Here is a 17,266-nt window from a genome sequence, read left to right on the forward strand (position 1 = left end):
TGGCAGTAAAATATAAAACACAATCATTATTTAGCAGGCGCTAAAAATGGTAAGCAGTGAAAAGTCTGATGACGGTAAAATTAAAGTTTTGGCAAATTAATTTAAATTTTACCGTATTAGAATATAATTATTTATTCCACAGATCTTTAATTGTTGACAATTGTAGATGTAGATTATAATGATAAATCACTTACATATGCTCTCTGCTACGTTAATTAAAAGCCCTAGATAGTATAAATTAGCTTTATGAGACATAATTGAGTACCAAATCTACTATCAACCACGGAGGTATGGAGTTAGTGAATCAAAATCCCTGGAAAGCCAGCTTGAAATGTTTCAAAACAATAGACAATGGTATTAAGACAAAGTAAGGAAGTTAACACTCCATCTTCACACTTCCGTAAATATTGATAACATGAAATATTACCGAATTAAAACCCGTTTATTTAACAGTTTGTTGTGGTTTTTTTACTTATAAAGCTGCATATTTGTTGCTGTACGTGAATATGAGTTGTCTCAATAAGTAATTGTGATACAGTGTTAGTTATACAATGATATCAAATGAGCTAGGTTAGGCTGATGGCTAGAAATAAATCAAAATAAGTAAATAGAACGACCAAGAAAAGAAGGTCCTTAAAAGGCCGGCAAAACACTTTCGAGTCCGCTAGCTGTCTATGGGCAGTATCATTTAAGATCAGGTAGGCCCTCGCCCGTTTACCCCCGTTATATATTAAAACCATTAAATATACATTTACTATTAAAACGTATGAATAAAGAGCTGCAAGTTGCTGCAAAAAGTAATAAGAGGAAACCAATGGGGCTAAAACTGAGCCTCTGTACCTATACTTATACTCTGTATACTTTTCGTTTTTAGCGTTACTTTCTTCAGACACACGCCGTCGATTTTGCTCAAAGGCATGCTGGTTTCTTCACGATGTTTTGCTTCACCGTGTCTTAATTACACACATAGAAAAAAAAGTACATCGGTGCACAGCTGTGACTCTTGTCAGCAGAGTAAGAGGCGCACGCTTTAGCCACTAGGCGAGCACTGCTATAGGTTATAAAGCGATGTTAAGGCCGATTTACATTATCTTAGTGTTTAGGAGAGTATTTTAGTACAAGTTGAAAGGCAAGTTCTTTAGTGCTTTAGTGCGTTGCGAGTGAACGTTTACATTTCTTCCAGTAGAGTATCATTACAGCGCCACAATGAACGAGCAAAGACGTCGGCAAACACGCTCTATTCTACGCAAAATACTAACTGTAGTTATGGAACAAATAGAAGACGAGATTTTATTCGAAATAAATAACCGAAATATAAATAATAAACAAAATAGCTTCTTTTAAGGCAGTGTATGCCGAATGCCTAGCCGGTTTGTTTTTGTATAAATTGTTTTTAACGTTCCACAAACATTCGTGAACAACATATTCAGACACAAATTTGATAGTTGTAGCTTCCGACCATTTAGCCATCTTTAAAAATCAAAAAACACGCACGCGTTTCACGGCACTTATGCAGATGCACTCTCCTAAAGATTTGACTAAATTACTAGTCCAGTCAAATTATGGCTAAAAACGGGTTAAATAAACATGAGCGAACACAGTTTGGGGATTTTGAGGATCGATAGGGGGGTGTATTCTGAGCATAAATTCCAATTTGAGGGGTTGTACTGAGGTCAGCTCAAGGTCATTTCGATGGAAACGCGTTTAGTTCGATATCTCGAGAATGGTTAGTGTTAGGTGAAAAATTGTAGAGACCTTTTCTTTTTCTAACTAAATTTACTAACTTTTTTATTTGAAACTTTTTTTTATAACATTAATATTTTTCAACTTATTACTCCCGCAAGGCAAAAATTTTACTTTTTTTTCCATTTTTCGTCGTTTTCTCCCCAACCATTCAATTTTATTAAATTTTACCGATCATCGAAGTGTAGATCTTTTAATTATGAACAATTTTGTTCTTGAACTTTTTTCCGTAATGCCAATACCTTCGGAGTTATAGATTACTTTACCGAGCGAAATCCGCGCCACTGTCGCAATATAAAAAGGTCAATCGATTAAACTATTTAAAAATTTGGTATTTAATATACATGGGTTAATTTGGGTAAGAAGTAAATTAAAAATTAAAACTGTTTCACACATTTATTGATAGAAAAATAGGTTATAAAATTCGGAATATTAAGCACCCGAGGTCGATGGAAGTGATTCGTGAATATTCGTGGTCCTGACGGTATTGGGGCATACGTCGTCCTCGTCCATTGCGTCAAGATCATCATTCGAACAATAGTTCTCTTGGCAATTGGTGCAAATCACTGAGCAAAAGAGGCCGGCCTTTCTGCATCCGCACGCTTTGCCGCATTTGGTTTTGCATTTGCACGCAATTGATCTCCGTAAATTATTAATCATAATATATGATTAATAATGATAATTAATCAGTAATTATTAGCCGATAGCGATGTCATTGAAACCAGCACCGGATAATTTACGTGCGGCAAAGCGTGCGGATGCAGAAAGGCCGGCCTCTTTTGCTCAGTGATTTGCACCAATTGCAAAGAGAACTATTGTTCGAATGTCGCTAACGTTATCGACGATGATGATCTTGACGCAATGGACGAGGACGACGTATGCCCCGATACCGTCAGGACCACGAATATTCACGAATCACTTCCATCGACCTCGGGTGCTTAATATTCCGAATTTTATAACCTATTTTTCTATCAATAAATGTGTGAAACAGTTTTAATTTTTAATTTACTTCTTACCCAAATTAACCCATGTATATTAAATACCAAATTTTTAAATAGTTTAATCGATTGACCTTTTTATATTGCGACAGTGGCGCGGATTTCGCTCGGTAAAGTAATCTATAACTCCGAAGGTATTGGCATTACGGAAAAAAGTTTAAGAACAAAATTGTTCATAATTAAAAGATCTACACTTCGATGATCGGTAAAATTTAATAAAATTGAATGGTTGGGGAGAAAACGACGAAAAATGGAAAAAAAAGTAAAATTTTTGCCTTGCGGGAGTAATAAGTTGAAAAATATTAATGTTATAAAAAAAAGTTTCAAATAAAAAAGTTAGTAAATTTAGTTAGGAAAAGAAAAGGTCTCTACAATTTTTCGCCTAACACTAACCATTCTCGAGTTATCGAATTAAACGCGTTTCCATCGAAATGACCTTGAGCTGACCTCAGTACAACCCCTCAAATTGGAATTTATGCTCAGAATACACCCCCCTATCGATCCTCAAAATCCCCAAACTGTGTTCGCTCATGTTTATTTATTTCGTAATTTGACTGGAGTATACGTGTTTACACACAACGAGGGACGATCTCGGGAGGTGCGCGGGCGCGGGAGGGGTATCACTTGAAAAAAAATAAAAAGCGATTCTATTTTGATTCAACTTGAAAGTCAAGTAGAACCGTACTAAAGCAAGTAGCGTTTACTAAAGCAAGTAGCGTTTACATGTTTCAACTAAAGTACTATCCTTAAGCACTCTCCTAAACACTAAGATAATGTAAATCGGCCTTTAGAGTTACTTTTAGAGTAACGTGAATTGTTTTGCTGAACTGCAACGAGATAAACAGATATTTTGTTTAATTTGCGATATCTCTATGAGGAATTTAAAAGTCCCGTAAACATCCAATGAAGCAGTCATTTCTGCGACTGGTTTACCATTTTTGTTTATGTTAGGTTAGCTTTGTACACGGCACTCCATACCGAGAGTTTTTTACGCCGGCTTTTTCTCTCGGCCTACACCCTCTGTCTTCTTTGCCGATGAGTAGGGATGCCTACAAATTCAAATTTAATGACGTGGAATAAGTGATACATGTATCTTATGTTCCATAATAAACATATTTTATTTATTTATTTATTTATTCATCGATTACTGCGTCTAAGACAAATCGCTTTCCTTAAGATATTTCCGTTACCAGGCGAGCATATTGTGTTTATTGCTCAAACATCAAGAAAATGATACAGCCGGTGTATGCCCGACTTCAGTAGAGAGTATATAGGCTATGCCCAGTCGTAGCGTAATTTAATATAGCCCTAAAAAATTTACTACATAACACAAACATATATTTTCAATTCGTACCAAATTGAAATCATCTTTATAATTAGTTCTCTTTACAGTTAGCCTATGTTTTTTTTTTTTAATTAACACTTTTCGTTAATCCCTCTGGATATTTATCCTTTTAAAAGTTAACAGAGTTTTTGTTACAAAGTGTCTAGCTCAAGGAAAATCTCTAATTGAAAAGAAAAATATGTTTCAAGGAAAATGTTGAAAGCCGGTCCCGCTAAAAGCCACGTGTAAAAGCTAGTAGATAAATAATATAATCCGCCCTTTTACTCTTTACTGCCTACTTTATGGTTTTCCCGGCCATTACGCCTCACCAGCGCCAATATTTTCCCAAAATTAATACGTTTCTCCGCGTAAACCGTAGTCTCACCTAATATTGATATTAGGACAAAATGCCATTTCCCATTCTTTAGTAATATAATTTTCCTTGTTTAATATAGTAACGCGTAATAAATTTCTAAAAAAAAAACTATTGCTATCTATCTTATGTTTCACAAAAATGACATTTCACTATTATTCACAACAATTTTAAATAAATACATTAAATCCTAAGCAAATTATACAAAATATCACTAAAATTATTCAAAGTGCGTACTAACGGACATACAAAATGTATTCTTCGCTACCTTCCATGATAATACATGCAAATATATGTTGTATGCATTATCATTACTATGTATATTGTATATGCAACAATAAACGAATGGTAAGATAATAATTGAATAATAAACTAGTATAAATAAGTAATAAAAACCAACAATAAAATGGGTCTCGCTACTTATTTAAAATCTACAACATTTACGAAAAAACGAAAACTTATTTATTTACTTTATTAACAACATAACTACATCACGTTCCATGCATAATTTATCAATGAAAGTATTTTATTGAAATAGTAAAAATCTAAATGTTCTTTATCACAACCTTATATAATACTGACGGATACGAAAGAGTATTACTAAGTAATTTTTTTTTTACATTTAGGTTTTTAGTTCTGGTTTAGGTTCCCTAGGGCTTACCCGACCTTATATGTGTCATTGAAGAGGGGTTAGGAGCTCCTAAGCATAGCTATGCTTCACATCAAACTCTTTGTTTGTAAACTGTATATATCAACGACCCATTTGGCTATTCTCTCTCGGTCAATTCATTTAAGTGGCGATCATCGTGACGAAGCAAAATTGCAGCGCAAGAGGCCAATTGAAATAATCTCGGAAGTATTATGCAAAGTATATTAGTATTAGATAATAAAATAGCTCATAAATTTTCCACTATTGCTGGTGACATCATGTACTTAGTGCCTGCTTATGTTTCGATTAATAAATTATATTTTGCAACCAAGTATTTGATCTCGTTTTACATGAAAAGTTTAATAACGTTTTGTTTATTTTTTTACACTTTATTGGACACATAATACAACTTAAAACAAAGATGACGTGATGCACCGGGAGGCTATTGAAACGAAAAATTTTTTCCTTTACATTTTTTACGCTTTTTTATGGGTTCGGGAAGTAATGTTTGTAATAAAATTTTATGGTTGTCATACTCTTATGAGCGGTAGGAATGAATAACAATTGATCTATGTACTAAAATTATGAACGCGTTATCCATGAAAATTGTAAGGCAAGTCATACACATTATTATAATATACTATAAAATAAAAAATCGCACAATAATTCAGTACATTTGTTAATTTTCTTCCAAGAAAATTTCTAATATATATTTATCGCATTTAAAATTGCTGACGCCTCACTTTCTAAACTTTTTATTATATTTTATAGAGAAAAGTATTTGTATTAGGAAATACTTATATAAAATTGTGGGTGAGTGGTGTTGAAGAAAGAAAATTTTAAAGATTTAGTCTATTATTCTTTGTCGTACCAAATAAACGAGCGACGAACAGTTGCAAATGAGGCGAAGAAAGCTTAAAAAGCTAGATAATACTCGAAGCTCGAACAAGGGCATTGGAGGATCTGTGTTGACCTCATCTGCAACATCCAGGAGTCATGCGACATTAAGCCTAACTATTAACTATTATTACTCTTTAGTATAATATTTAATATTTAATGGTGTAAGTATCTTTTGTAATAGCCCTTACGAAGTCAAATATTCAATGTCATATGTAGATATGTTTACCTAACTTAGCTTGATTTTATCAAAAGTAAAGTACCAGTCGAGTAAGACGGTTGCAGTTCTTGAGATAAGCTGATTATTATTCAAGTGTCAGTTAGCTAATCAATTAGGCGAGTTGAGTCGCACAATTTGAAGGTAAATAAATAAATATAGAAGTATTTGTTAAGGAACTTTATGCTCAGAGAAGTTATTGATTCAACTTATTAATGCAAATATCATTCGTCTATGGACCCTTGTAGTGAGATACTTATGACTGAATCAAAATACCTACTCGCTTCATTTGTTTTCTAATCGAATGTATAGTGTTCGGTAATTAGCTGAGATCTCTTAATAAGTATACGGTCTTATTATATGTCTATGTAAAAGTAATGGTACCATGGTAACGAATATCTTCTCGACATATGTTACTTATTAGTATCCCTAACTGATTTCACGACGACAATCTTTATTATAGACGTTCGAACAATAAGTTAATCATTCTTCTGATTTGTAGTAACATTTAACAATATAAATGAGAAAGACTAACAACTTAATAAAATAAACATCGTAGGTACCTAAATAAATTCTGTAAAAAACTTATACTTACAGATACATATTACATAAACTGTTTTTACTTTTATTACTGAAACGACATATATCTATTTCTTATAGTGTCAAGCCGATTGTTGATAATATTTGATAGTCTATTTATAGATGTCTCTGTACAATCTTTTATTTAAGATAAATTTTCTATAAAAAATATAGGTATCGACTTGTGCAATGTGCATTTTCATTGCCACATCGAAAACAACGCCAATAATTCACTATTATGATCATATTTTATAAAAATCCCAAATCATTGGATATGCAAAGCAGTTAGTAGGCGCCAAAACCCATCTCCACGGCGCATGCGCTAAAATGGGTGCGTCACAGATAAGTCAAAATTTAAGAACGACACAGAGGTGGTTTGTTGACGATGGTACATCTGGGTAGGTAAAAAGACTCTGGAAGTTTTTATATCGTCATGCCTGCTGGAGATACTATTCACAATGTTGAGGTATACATCTATACGTAATGTATTAATTTATATATACAGTCAAACCTGGATAAGCGAGAGTTCAAGGGAGCACAATCTCATTCTCGCTTATGGATGTTTCTCACTAACCCGAGTTTCTTGCTAATTCAGGTACATGCCGCCGCGCCGCGTTTTCAAAGTACTGATGGGGACCGTCTCCAACGCATTTAAAGTACATAATATAAATAAATAAAGCCCGACTGTCGCTTTTAGAGGTAAAGATAAGTAGCAGTCTCACTTACGGAGGTGCATGAGGGAAAAACGGCTCTCTCTTACAGAGGTTTCTGTTTCTCGCTAATAGAGGTTTTGGGAGCTTAAAATGACGCTTCCCGGTTATTACTCTCACTTGTAGAGTTTTCTCACTTATCCAGTTCTCACTTACCCAGGTTTGACTGAATTATAACTCGGCCTTTAAGTAAATTGATTTTTATTTAATACAACACACTTTATGGCTTTGGGAAACCACATTTTTTAATAAATAATTTTAAAATTAATTATTTTAATTAATATTTTAAGTAAACGCCTAGATATTTTTTAAACATAAACAATAAAAAAATCCGGTTAATTTTTATCGATGAGTTATTTTTATTATACATTATCATATTTAATAACATGAACCATTTATATCAATCAGGTCAAGGGCATATGTATAAGAATAATGATTTTAATAATTTAATTGTTCTTCCTATACTACAGATTTAGGTTATCCCTTTTCAAAACCTTTTCAAGAGTGAGTGACGTAAAAATTCGCATTAATAGTAAAAAAAAAAATTCCTTAACCTACTAAGTAATAATATATTTTCCTCGCTGTATTGCGATACTTATTCGTTGAGCAGGGAAAGCACCAGCTCTGGGGTCACCGGAACTATTTACCAGGCGCTAACTTAAATCTTTAATAAATTAATTATATTACGAGTTGAAACATCAAAATATTTAAATATTACCAGTAAAAAGAAAAAATGTCAACAATAATGCCAAGAATGTACTCAAGATGACAAGAAGAGTGAACAAAAATTCCATTTAATTGTTACCATCTAAGCAAAAGTTATTCAAAATATTGTAACAAAAAGCAAAGGGTCTTTAACTTCATAGCAATTTACCAGCCTTCAATTTAATAATAATACCATAAGGCTAACATCTTATGAGATATTTTTAACCACGCTTTAATGCTTAGGATAAAGAATTTTAACGTGTTCGTTTAGAAGCTCTGTGGGTTTCACAAAGTACGTTGCAAAAATTAATCCTAAACTATTTTTGTTTCAGATGCCATTTACAAGAATTTGGGATGAGTCTTGTCCTCGCGTTTGGGATAAATGGGAGGCTAATGGCCTAGAGTGGGTTGTTCAGGATTTGGACCCGAAAGATGATGAAGAGGCACTTAAGATTTTAGTAGAACATCTTTGTAGTGATGAACTTCTTTGCTCTTTAAGTAGTATGTCTAAATACTAAATAATACATAGTCCTATTTCAAAAAACTATTATTTATTCAGGATTCATAAAAATTACATATTTACAACACCATTTGTTTTTTTTTAAATATATAATAGGGGGGCAAACGAGCTTGTGGGACGACCAAAATGGGCAGTTTTTTGTATCACATTTGTAATGTTGCATTTTCTATATTGCATGTAAATTTGGATATTTATTGTAGAACTTACTGAAGACAATGAAAGTGTAGAAGGAATTAGAAAATTTTGGATCCCTTGCATCGCACAGAGGATGTGTTTAGGGTGTTACACCTGGGTGGATGGCAAAAAGACTTTGGTAGCTCTAAACCTGTGTATCGTTATGTCTGCTGGTGATACTTTTCCCAATGTTGAGGTATACATATACGAGTAATATAATCTATTATACTATATAAATAGCAAATACGTAGTAACATCATCATTTCAGATCACAGGTGAGAAGTGGAAAAACGTATATAAAGGGATGGAGTATGTTGAAACCAAACGAGATCCACACAAGTATTTGGAATTGAGTACTCTTTTACATGCGTTTGGGCTTGTTGTGAAGAGGGAGTACAGAGGCCGTAAACTTGGTGCCAAACTGTTGGCTGCTAGGTAAAGTCCAATCCTTGTACTAGCTGTTTCTCTTAATCTCGTCCCTTAGTCTGTCTTTTCCTTAATAGCATTATAAATAATCTTGAGTTTAGTGTCAATGATGTCTCAATAAGTAGGTGATTGGTTATTTGTATTTTATGGTTTTCTCGGGTACCACACATTTAAATAATACTACCTTAAAGGAATTTAAGCGCTAGTCTCTCCAACTACAACTGATGTAACACGTTTAATATAAATTTTAAATATTTACAGGGAGCCGCTGTGTAAGTTACTTGGAGTAAAAGGTACTACTACGGTATTTTCGGGCCCAGCTTCACCAATCTTGGCCGCTAGATGTGGATTCGTCTGCATTTACAAAGCGTCTTTGAAAGAACTAGCTGACTCAGGACTGGACTATCCTCCTGAACCTAATACGTATATAAAACTCATGGTTAAGCGATATGATTAAGCAAAGATATTGGTTCAAAACGAGCAGTGTTGGCCTAGTAGCTTCAGCATGCGGCTCTCAGCTGCACCAATGCACTTTCTGTCTATGTGCACATTAAACACTCGCTCGTACGGTCTAGGAAAACAACAGACTCAAAAAGCCTATTTAAAAAAAATAATGATCACGAAATAGATACATATGAAATTTGAAGTCCTGATCTAGAGGGTTGGTGGTCACAAGGGGTCACTGGTTTTTTTTATTGGTACACATCCAAAGTTTAAAAAAAGGAATAATGAGCGTTTAACGTCAATGAAGTAAGGTCAATTGATTGAAATTGAATTTGACGGTTATACCATCAAGATCTTAACACGTAATTGAGGAAATTTGGTTGACTATTCTGAGAAATTCATACGAATGTCGAGTCATACTGGAAAATTTTGTTTCTAACATCGTTCAGATACTAACTACCCTCACACAACATAGCAATAAAAAATTTAGTTTTTGCTTTTATAAAATATTTATAGTATATTTGAACTACTCGATGGAAGGTTGCCATCTCCATTATTTTTACCATTTATTGTTATTGTTTTGTGCCCATTTCACTTAAATCAAAATTTACTTAATCCCATAATGTACCCGTTTTTACGTCAATAATAAAAATAATTTTACTTAAAATTATATAAAGTATTATTTCTAAAACAGAATAGTATATATAAAAATTTTATTATAATGAATATAATGACATTTAATGTCGACTTAAGCGATGTTTTAATTTACTCTATTTAGAAAATACTAAATTATTGAAACAATTATGTACGTAGGGGATATAAAATAACACTTTACAACATTTAATAAATTAAAATGGCAATAAATCAGTCTTTCCTTTACAAAGGGCCTTACAAAGTTTTGTATCTGTTCAAGGTCCTGTCTCGAGCTCGTCTTAATGTGTTTATTAATACTAGAATAGCCGTCGAGTGACACTGTCGTGTAGTGCTTATGATAAACTGATAATACAAATTGCAATTATCCAATCTGTGGTGACACGTGAATAAGGACGTATATATTATAATTTATAGTAAGTACTGAACTACACTTTCAGTTCTTAAATATAGAACAATTAGAATCAAGCTTTTCTTAAACATCTTTGTTTATAGTTGAGAAAATGATTAATAAAATAATACGGATATTAATCAGTTGTTTACTGTCATTTTAATTATATAATATAACAGCTATATAATCGTCATATTACCATCATATATAATGGATCATTTAAAGAATTATATTTTATAAGGCGTTTAAGAAATTGTTTAAAGAAATATGTTTTACAAAGTTTACGCCTAGCTGATATAATAGATATAATATTATAAATTAAATGTTTATTGCTTACGCCAAACGGTACGCTTCACTAAATACAATTGAACGAATACCAACTCAACGATTCATTAATATTAAATTTTCCTTGTTTCATTCAATACTTATATTTATTAACGTTTTTATATGCAAAATATGCGTAGGTAATCTCTTATATACTTATTATATATATAATGAAAAACTATCTCATATTATGAAAAGGTATGCGGATAATTTAGTCCTGAATTATGGCAACATATACAATAAACATGAAAGAGACACTACAATAAAGAACGATTACTACAGTCAATTTTATATTTTATTAGTTTGGTCATTAGTGTAACTGCCAAGGTAACCGCGTTGGGATGTTAAAATAAATTAATTAGAACATAATCTAATAATAATTTACCAGTGAATATTTAATTAATATCTAAATATAATCTAAAATGTTATATATTAATTTATAGATGCCTTTTAAAAGAAATTGGGATGCATCGTGTCCTCGAGTTTGGGATAAATGGGAGGCTAACGGCCAGGAGTGGGTTGTCCAGGACTTGGACCCGAAAGACGACGAAGAGGCACTTGACATTTTACTGGAACATCTTTGTACTGATGAAACTCTTTGCTCCTTAAGCAGTAAGTCATATGTAATTTAGTGTAGAGGAGTTATTTTTACTTTCTAATGCCTAGTCCTTTAAAAAATGAATCAAAGTTTACTTATCTTTTAAGTTGAGTCGATAAAATAAATCAATCAGGTCAGAATGAAATGATGAATCTTTTTGCCCTCTTAAAGTTCTCATTACCGACTCAGTGGCTAAGTGGTTTACGCAGAAGAATGAGATGAACTCGGGGTTCAATTACCAATTAGAGGTCATCCATAAAGTAGGTACGTCACACGTAAAAATATAAAATACTAAAACGCAAAGTTTGGATGTGAATTAAAAATTAAAAAAAATTACGAACTTGATCTATATTAATTAATAATTTAGCATTCTATTAAAGTGAAATTGACCAAAAAAAAGGGGACACTTTTGAGTTTTTTCTCAAAGAATCCTTCTTCATCAAAGGCATTAGCACTAGTAAAGCCACAAGACAGTAAAGTAATTTTATTAGATTATTATTTAATAAAAATAAGTAAAAAATGAAAGTAGCTGTTTTCTCTAGATTATTTTTAAATACATACATAAATTTAAAAATGTGTGACGTCACATCAGGAGGGGGGGTTATAAAAATGTGACAACCTGTGACAAGGACGGGGGGAGGGGTTCAAAAGTCCTAAAATTCGTGTGACGTACTTTATGGATGGCCCCTTACAGCAAAACAATAATTGTATCGGTATACATGTCTTAAGAAAGACCAATGATGACACAGAAATATGTCGGCCCCTTAATTGGCTTTGACAGGGCGTGTGAACTTTTTGACACAGTAAGGGTATGTTTCACAATGTATGGATAAAGTACCAAATAGCTATGCAACACAAATTATTTGGAATATAAATTGTGCTATTTGACATTCATCGGACTCATAACTTATGATGGACTTTATTTGACGAATAGCGCTATCTGACAGTCGTGAAACGCAACAATAGTGTTTATCCTACCAATAAGTAATTTGGAACTTATCCTTACATTGTGAAACAGACCCTTAGCGTCGTAGTTAAGACAAAGTTCTACTACTTTCTTATTTGGAAAATGTTGATTCACGGTTTTGTACAAAAAATTGTTTTGTTAAATTATTTTCGATTTATTTTATTGAAAAAATTAATTTATTACTGAATTTTCATTGTTTACATAGAGCTTTCGGAAGATGAAGAAAGTATCAAGGGTATGAAGAAGTTCTGGGTACCCTGTATAGCGCAGAGGATGAGTCTAGCACTCTACACCTGGGTAGATGGTAAGAAGACCCTGGTAGCTTTAAACGTGTGCGTCGTCATGTCTGCTGGTGATACTTTTCCAGATGTTGAGGTTAGTATTATAAAAATTAAGCAGGCTAAGTAATTGAGAATATTGTTTTTATTGTTTATATTAATTGGTTTCAGTCGCCAGGGTCTTTAGACATCAATCTTAAAGAGGTAACTTTTGAACCCTTTTGCAAGTAGCTACAAAACTCTTTATCTACCTTCTATTTAAATATTGGTTTCTGCGAGGTCTAGCATGGCTTTCTGTTTTCGATGATTCGCGGTATACATTCTTCTTATGACCACGCTTTTATAATACATGTTAGATTTTAACTGTTTAGGCTAGAAATTCCCTTCAAAATAATATACCCTCGGCACGCGCAAGATTGGCATACAATTCATGGTATGGCATGGCATGTGTTTGAAATATGAATAAGATTGATTGTCTCAGTCGTTTGACTAAATTTAAAATCACTGTATCATCTAGATACCCAAGAGCCGTCATTCCATTGTAATAGCAGTTAGTAGTTATATAAACGCACTAAGTAATACTAGTATCTATAGTCTATACTATATAACTTTTTTCTCATTTCATTTCACTTTGTCCCACAAGATAATGGCACACTTACAAAGTAATACCCAGACAAAACTACATTTTTAATTTCTTCTATTTTATCGGTTAAACGGGCTGATTATAATCGTTTAATCTGGCTTTACAAAGTTTATTTATCATTGCTAAATTAGCATATACATTCTTTACACTTTCTACAAAAATTTTAGGGTCTGTTTCACAATGTACGGATAAGTTCTACATAAGTTCCAAATTAGCTATATACGTATTAGGTACTTATTGGTAGGATAAACACTATTGTTGCGTTTCACGACTGCAGATAGCGCTATTCGTCACATAAAGTCCATCATAAGTTATGAGTCCGATGAATGTCAAATAGCACAATTTATCTTCCAAATAATGTATGTGTTGCATAGCTATTTGGTACTTTATACATTGTGAAAAAGACCCTAAGTGTTAATATTTTCAGGTTGTGATTTTTTATCATTACTGATATGTCCAGACACATGTCTATGACATATATACCTAGTCAAATACTTAATAGTATTATTTGTTTGCACATAGTAATTATCAAGTACCTTTTATAAATGATCTCCTCCGCGATTGTAAAGAAAGTCAATACCCTACTCACAGTCGTAATACTAGCAATAAGCTACCAGGAATGTCTTTAGTTATTTATTAATACTGTGATGAGTGCGTTTTGTATGTATCGAATCAATAATGAACTTTTAATATAATATTAAAAGGCTATTTAAATCAAGTCTCCCTCTCCAAACATTACACTTCAGTTTGAGTGTCTCAAAGTAAATCAAAATGATGAAATAGCACATTCCCACTAGTATTCATTCCTATAACAAGAATCCTATGAAGAGTTTGGATGTACAAATTTCCAAAAGACTTTATTTACTTGCTTCTATAGAGAAATATTTGTTCTCACTTTATGTAAGTGCGTGGTTAAATTTTCTGCTGATGCGTTTGTTACTTCATTATTAACAATAATTATATTATTATTATAACATTTTGTTTCAATATGTCGAGTGCCATTATGTTTAATAAGTACATAAGTGTACATAATCACCAACATGAATAAATACATTTTGATTGTGATTTTATGAAAATATTACTGCCTTATATAACAAAAAGGCTACAACACGATAGTTTGAACTAAGTACCCTATTATTCGTTAGCAATATGTAAGTTATAATAATTTTGTTATCTTTTTCAGATCGAAGGTGAGAAATGGAAGAACGTGTTTAAAGCGCTTGAGTACGTGGAAATCAAGCAAGATCCACACAAATACTTGGAACTGGATTCGCTGTTACATGCATTTGGGCTTGTTGTAAAGAGAGACTACAGAGGACAAAGGCTTGGTGCCAAATTGTTGGCTGCTAGGTAACTTTCTTTTAAATTCAGCTTACGCTGGCCATAGACGGACCGCATTTTGCAGTCGATATTGACTGCTCTAAGCGGTCGCCGCACGGCGATCTGCAGTTTCCATACTAAATTCATATCCGCAATACACGGACCGCACGACCAGTTTCTGAGTGGTCGGAGCAGTCGCCCTGCGGTCGAGTTTCGCCGTGCGGTCGACTGCTTAGAGCTGCCGGACCCACCATACACGAACCGTTACGAGCGGTTGCTGCCGACCGCGCGCCACTCCCGTAAATAAAATAAAATACTAACTAATTCATCAAATGAAACCAAGGACATTCTACTACTTTTAGTTGAAAAACTATTTAGTGTCTTCTCTCAGCTGGGGATACAAAGTATGAAATATTCAATTCTGTTCTCTTGATTGTAGTATTGGACGCACCCACATACTACGGTGTCTTCTACGCCTACGCTTGCCTAATAGTAGTACAAGAAGCAGTGTTTCTTCATAGAAATCCATCTTGTAAATGAACTCACATCAGTATTATTTTGCGGTCGAATACAACTGCTCCTAGCAGTCGTAGTCGACTGCATGTTGCAGTCAAGACCAACTGCTGTAGAGCGGTCGCGTTGAAGTCGTACACGACTGCAACACGACCGCATAATGCAGTGCACGTGCAAGTGCACTTCAAGTGTACTTAGTTACCTATATGAGTAAAAAAAAATTCATGAGCCAATCTCAAAGATAAGATCAAAAGTCCTCATGTACAGATATTACTTCTCAGCAATTAATTTTTAAGAAACAATTTAGCCAATTTTTGCTGTGATTAATTTCAAATATTTCCAGAGAGCCACTATCAAAAGCACATGGGATCAAAGGTACTACGACGGTATTTACGGGTCCAGCATCACAGAAATTGGCGGCTAGCTGTGGCTTCGAAAGTATTTGCGAAGCATCCTGGAAGGACCTGGTTGATTCAGGATTAGACTATCCTCCTGATACTAATAAATATATTAAACTTATGGTTAAGCGATTTGACTAAGCAATAGAATTTTGGTAGAACTATAAATTCCACATATTGAAATAATTTCAATTTTGTGTATAGAACCGGATTGGCGTTTAGTGTGCATTTATTAAGGTCACTTAACTAAGATCAAGACCGAATTACCTTAAACTGTTTTATGGGTTAAGGGTATCTAGTACACAGCTGTTCAAAACGAAACATCTAAGTTGTAAATCAGGAAATCCACAGGAAAAATTATTTTCATTGTATATTATTTATTATTTAATTAGTTTTAGCAAAATATTTAATGAAAGCACGAATTCAAAATCTTAATTGTCTTTTCCAGATTAGTTTTGATTTCAGAAGTATTATTTCTTATACACAAGGATAAATAATAACTTTTATTGTCATTAATATAAATTTTAGTTTTATTTGTTCAGAATGTCTATTAAATTATTTCAAATTCCAATTCAACTTAGAGTCCTTCAAGAAAAGAGCGTACCAATCCATTAAAAGTCGGCAACGCACTCGCGAGCCCTCTGGCATTGAGATTGTTCATAGTCCACTTAACATCAGGTGGGACTCCTTCCCGTTGTAGGACCCTAAGTTGAATTGGTTTGAAAATACTTCGGTAGCCAGCTGGTTCCATTAAACTCCTTTATTTTATAGAAAAATATTTCAAAGCTTATAATTCCGACACCATTTTACACAAAATATACTATTTAAATTAAGAAACATTTAATATAATAAACAAAGATGGTTGTATCGTGCCGTTTGATTGACATATTTACTTTATTATCAGGCTACTGTTGCCTTAGCTAGGTATCGGTCTCACAACCTAGCGGTCATGCCATCGAGTCAAGGGATTTTTATTTATTTATACTTCGTTATATTAAAATAAAACAAATAACACGAAAATTATAAGGGATGCAACGGGTGGCTTTTAGGCCGGGAGATAGTAACAAAAAATAGTGGGTCATTTATATATAGTATGGTGGTTCTTCAGGGGTCTTATTATGCAAAGAAAAATGATGGTTATAGCGCTGATACTGGCGGCTCAATCGCTTGGGCGTTAGTCGAACTCGTCGGATTAATTACCAAAGTCAAACGATTTGTTCCACAAAAATTCTAGTATTTTCCGATCGTTCATAATAAAATAAGAGGCGGCAGTGTCATGCCATACTTCTCCGGTGTGACTTACAGCCCGCCATACCGACGCGAATGCGTCAATTTAAAAAAAATGTAACCATTTATCGTGCAGCCATTTACAAAAATCACCATGCCATACTTTTCGGACGGTTCCAAATAATCACTAAATTCAA

The 17,266-nt window shown here is 33.4% G+C and overlaps 1 protein-coding gene across 2 annotated transcripts; it reads left to right on the plus strand.

Annotated features, from left to right (window-relative positions):
• Positions 1-6,220: 6,220 nt before the first annotated feature.
• LOC125051421 lies at positions 6,221-16,002 on the plus strand. 2 transcript variants are annotated; one of them, XM_047651717.1, is made up of 10 exons: positions 6,221-6,345; positions 8,528-8,696; positions 8,916-9,085; positions 9,158-9,324; positions 9,577-10,826; positions 11,569-11,737; positions 12,896-13,065; positions 13,140-13,172; positions 14,795-14,961; positions 15,788-16,002. In XM_047651717.1, the coding sequence occupies exons 6-10, from the start codon at positions 11,569-11,571 to the stop codon at positions 15,981-15,983; spliced, it is 735 nt and encodes a 244-aa protein (XP_047507673.1). In that variant the 5' UTR covers positions 6,221-6,345; positions 8,528-8,696; positions 8,916-9,085; positions 9,158-9,324; positions 9,577-10,826; the 3' UTR covers positions 15,984-16,002. The 2 variants fall into 2 exon arrangements, with proteins under 2 accessions (XP_047507673.1, XP_047507674.1); XM_047651718.1 differs by lacking the exon at positions 13,140-13,172.
• Positions 16,003-17,266: the final 1,264 nt, after the last annotated feature.

The sequence above is a fragment of the Pieris napi genome, chromosome 7, assembly GCF_905475465.1.
Source record: "Pieris napi chromosome 7, ilPieNapi1.2, whole genome shotgun sequence".
In the NCBI taxonomy this organism is placed as follows: domain Eukaryota; kingdom Metazoa; phylum Arthropoda; class Insecta; order Lepidoptera; family Pieridae; genus Pieris; species Pieris napi.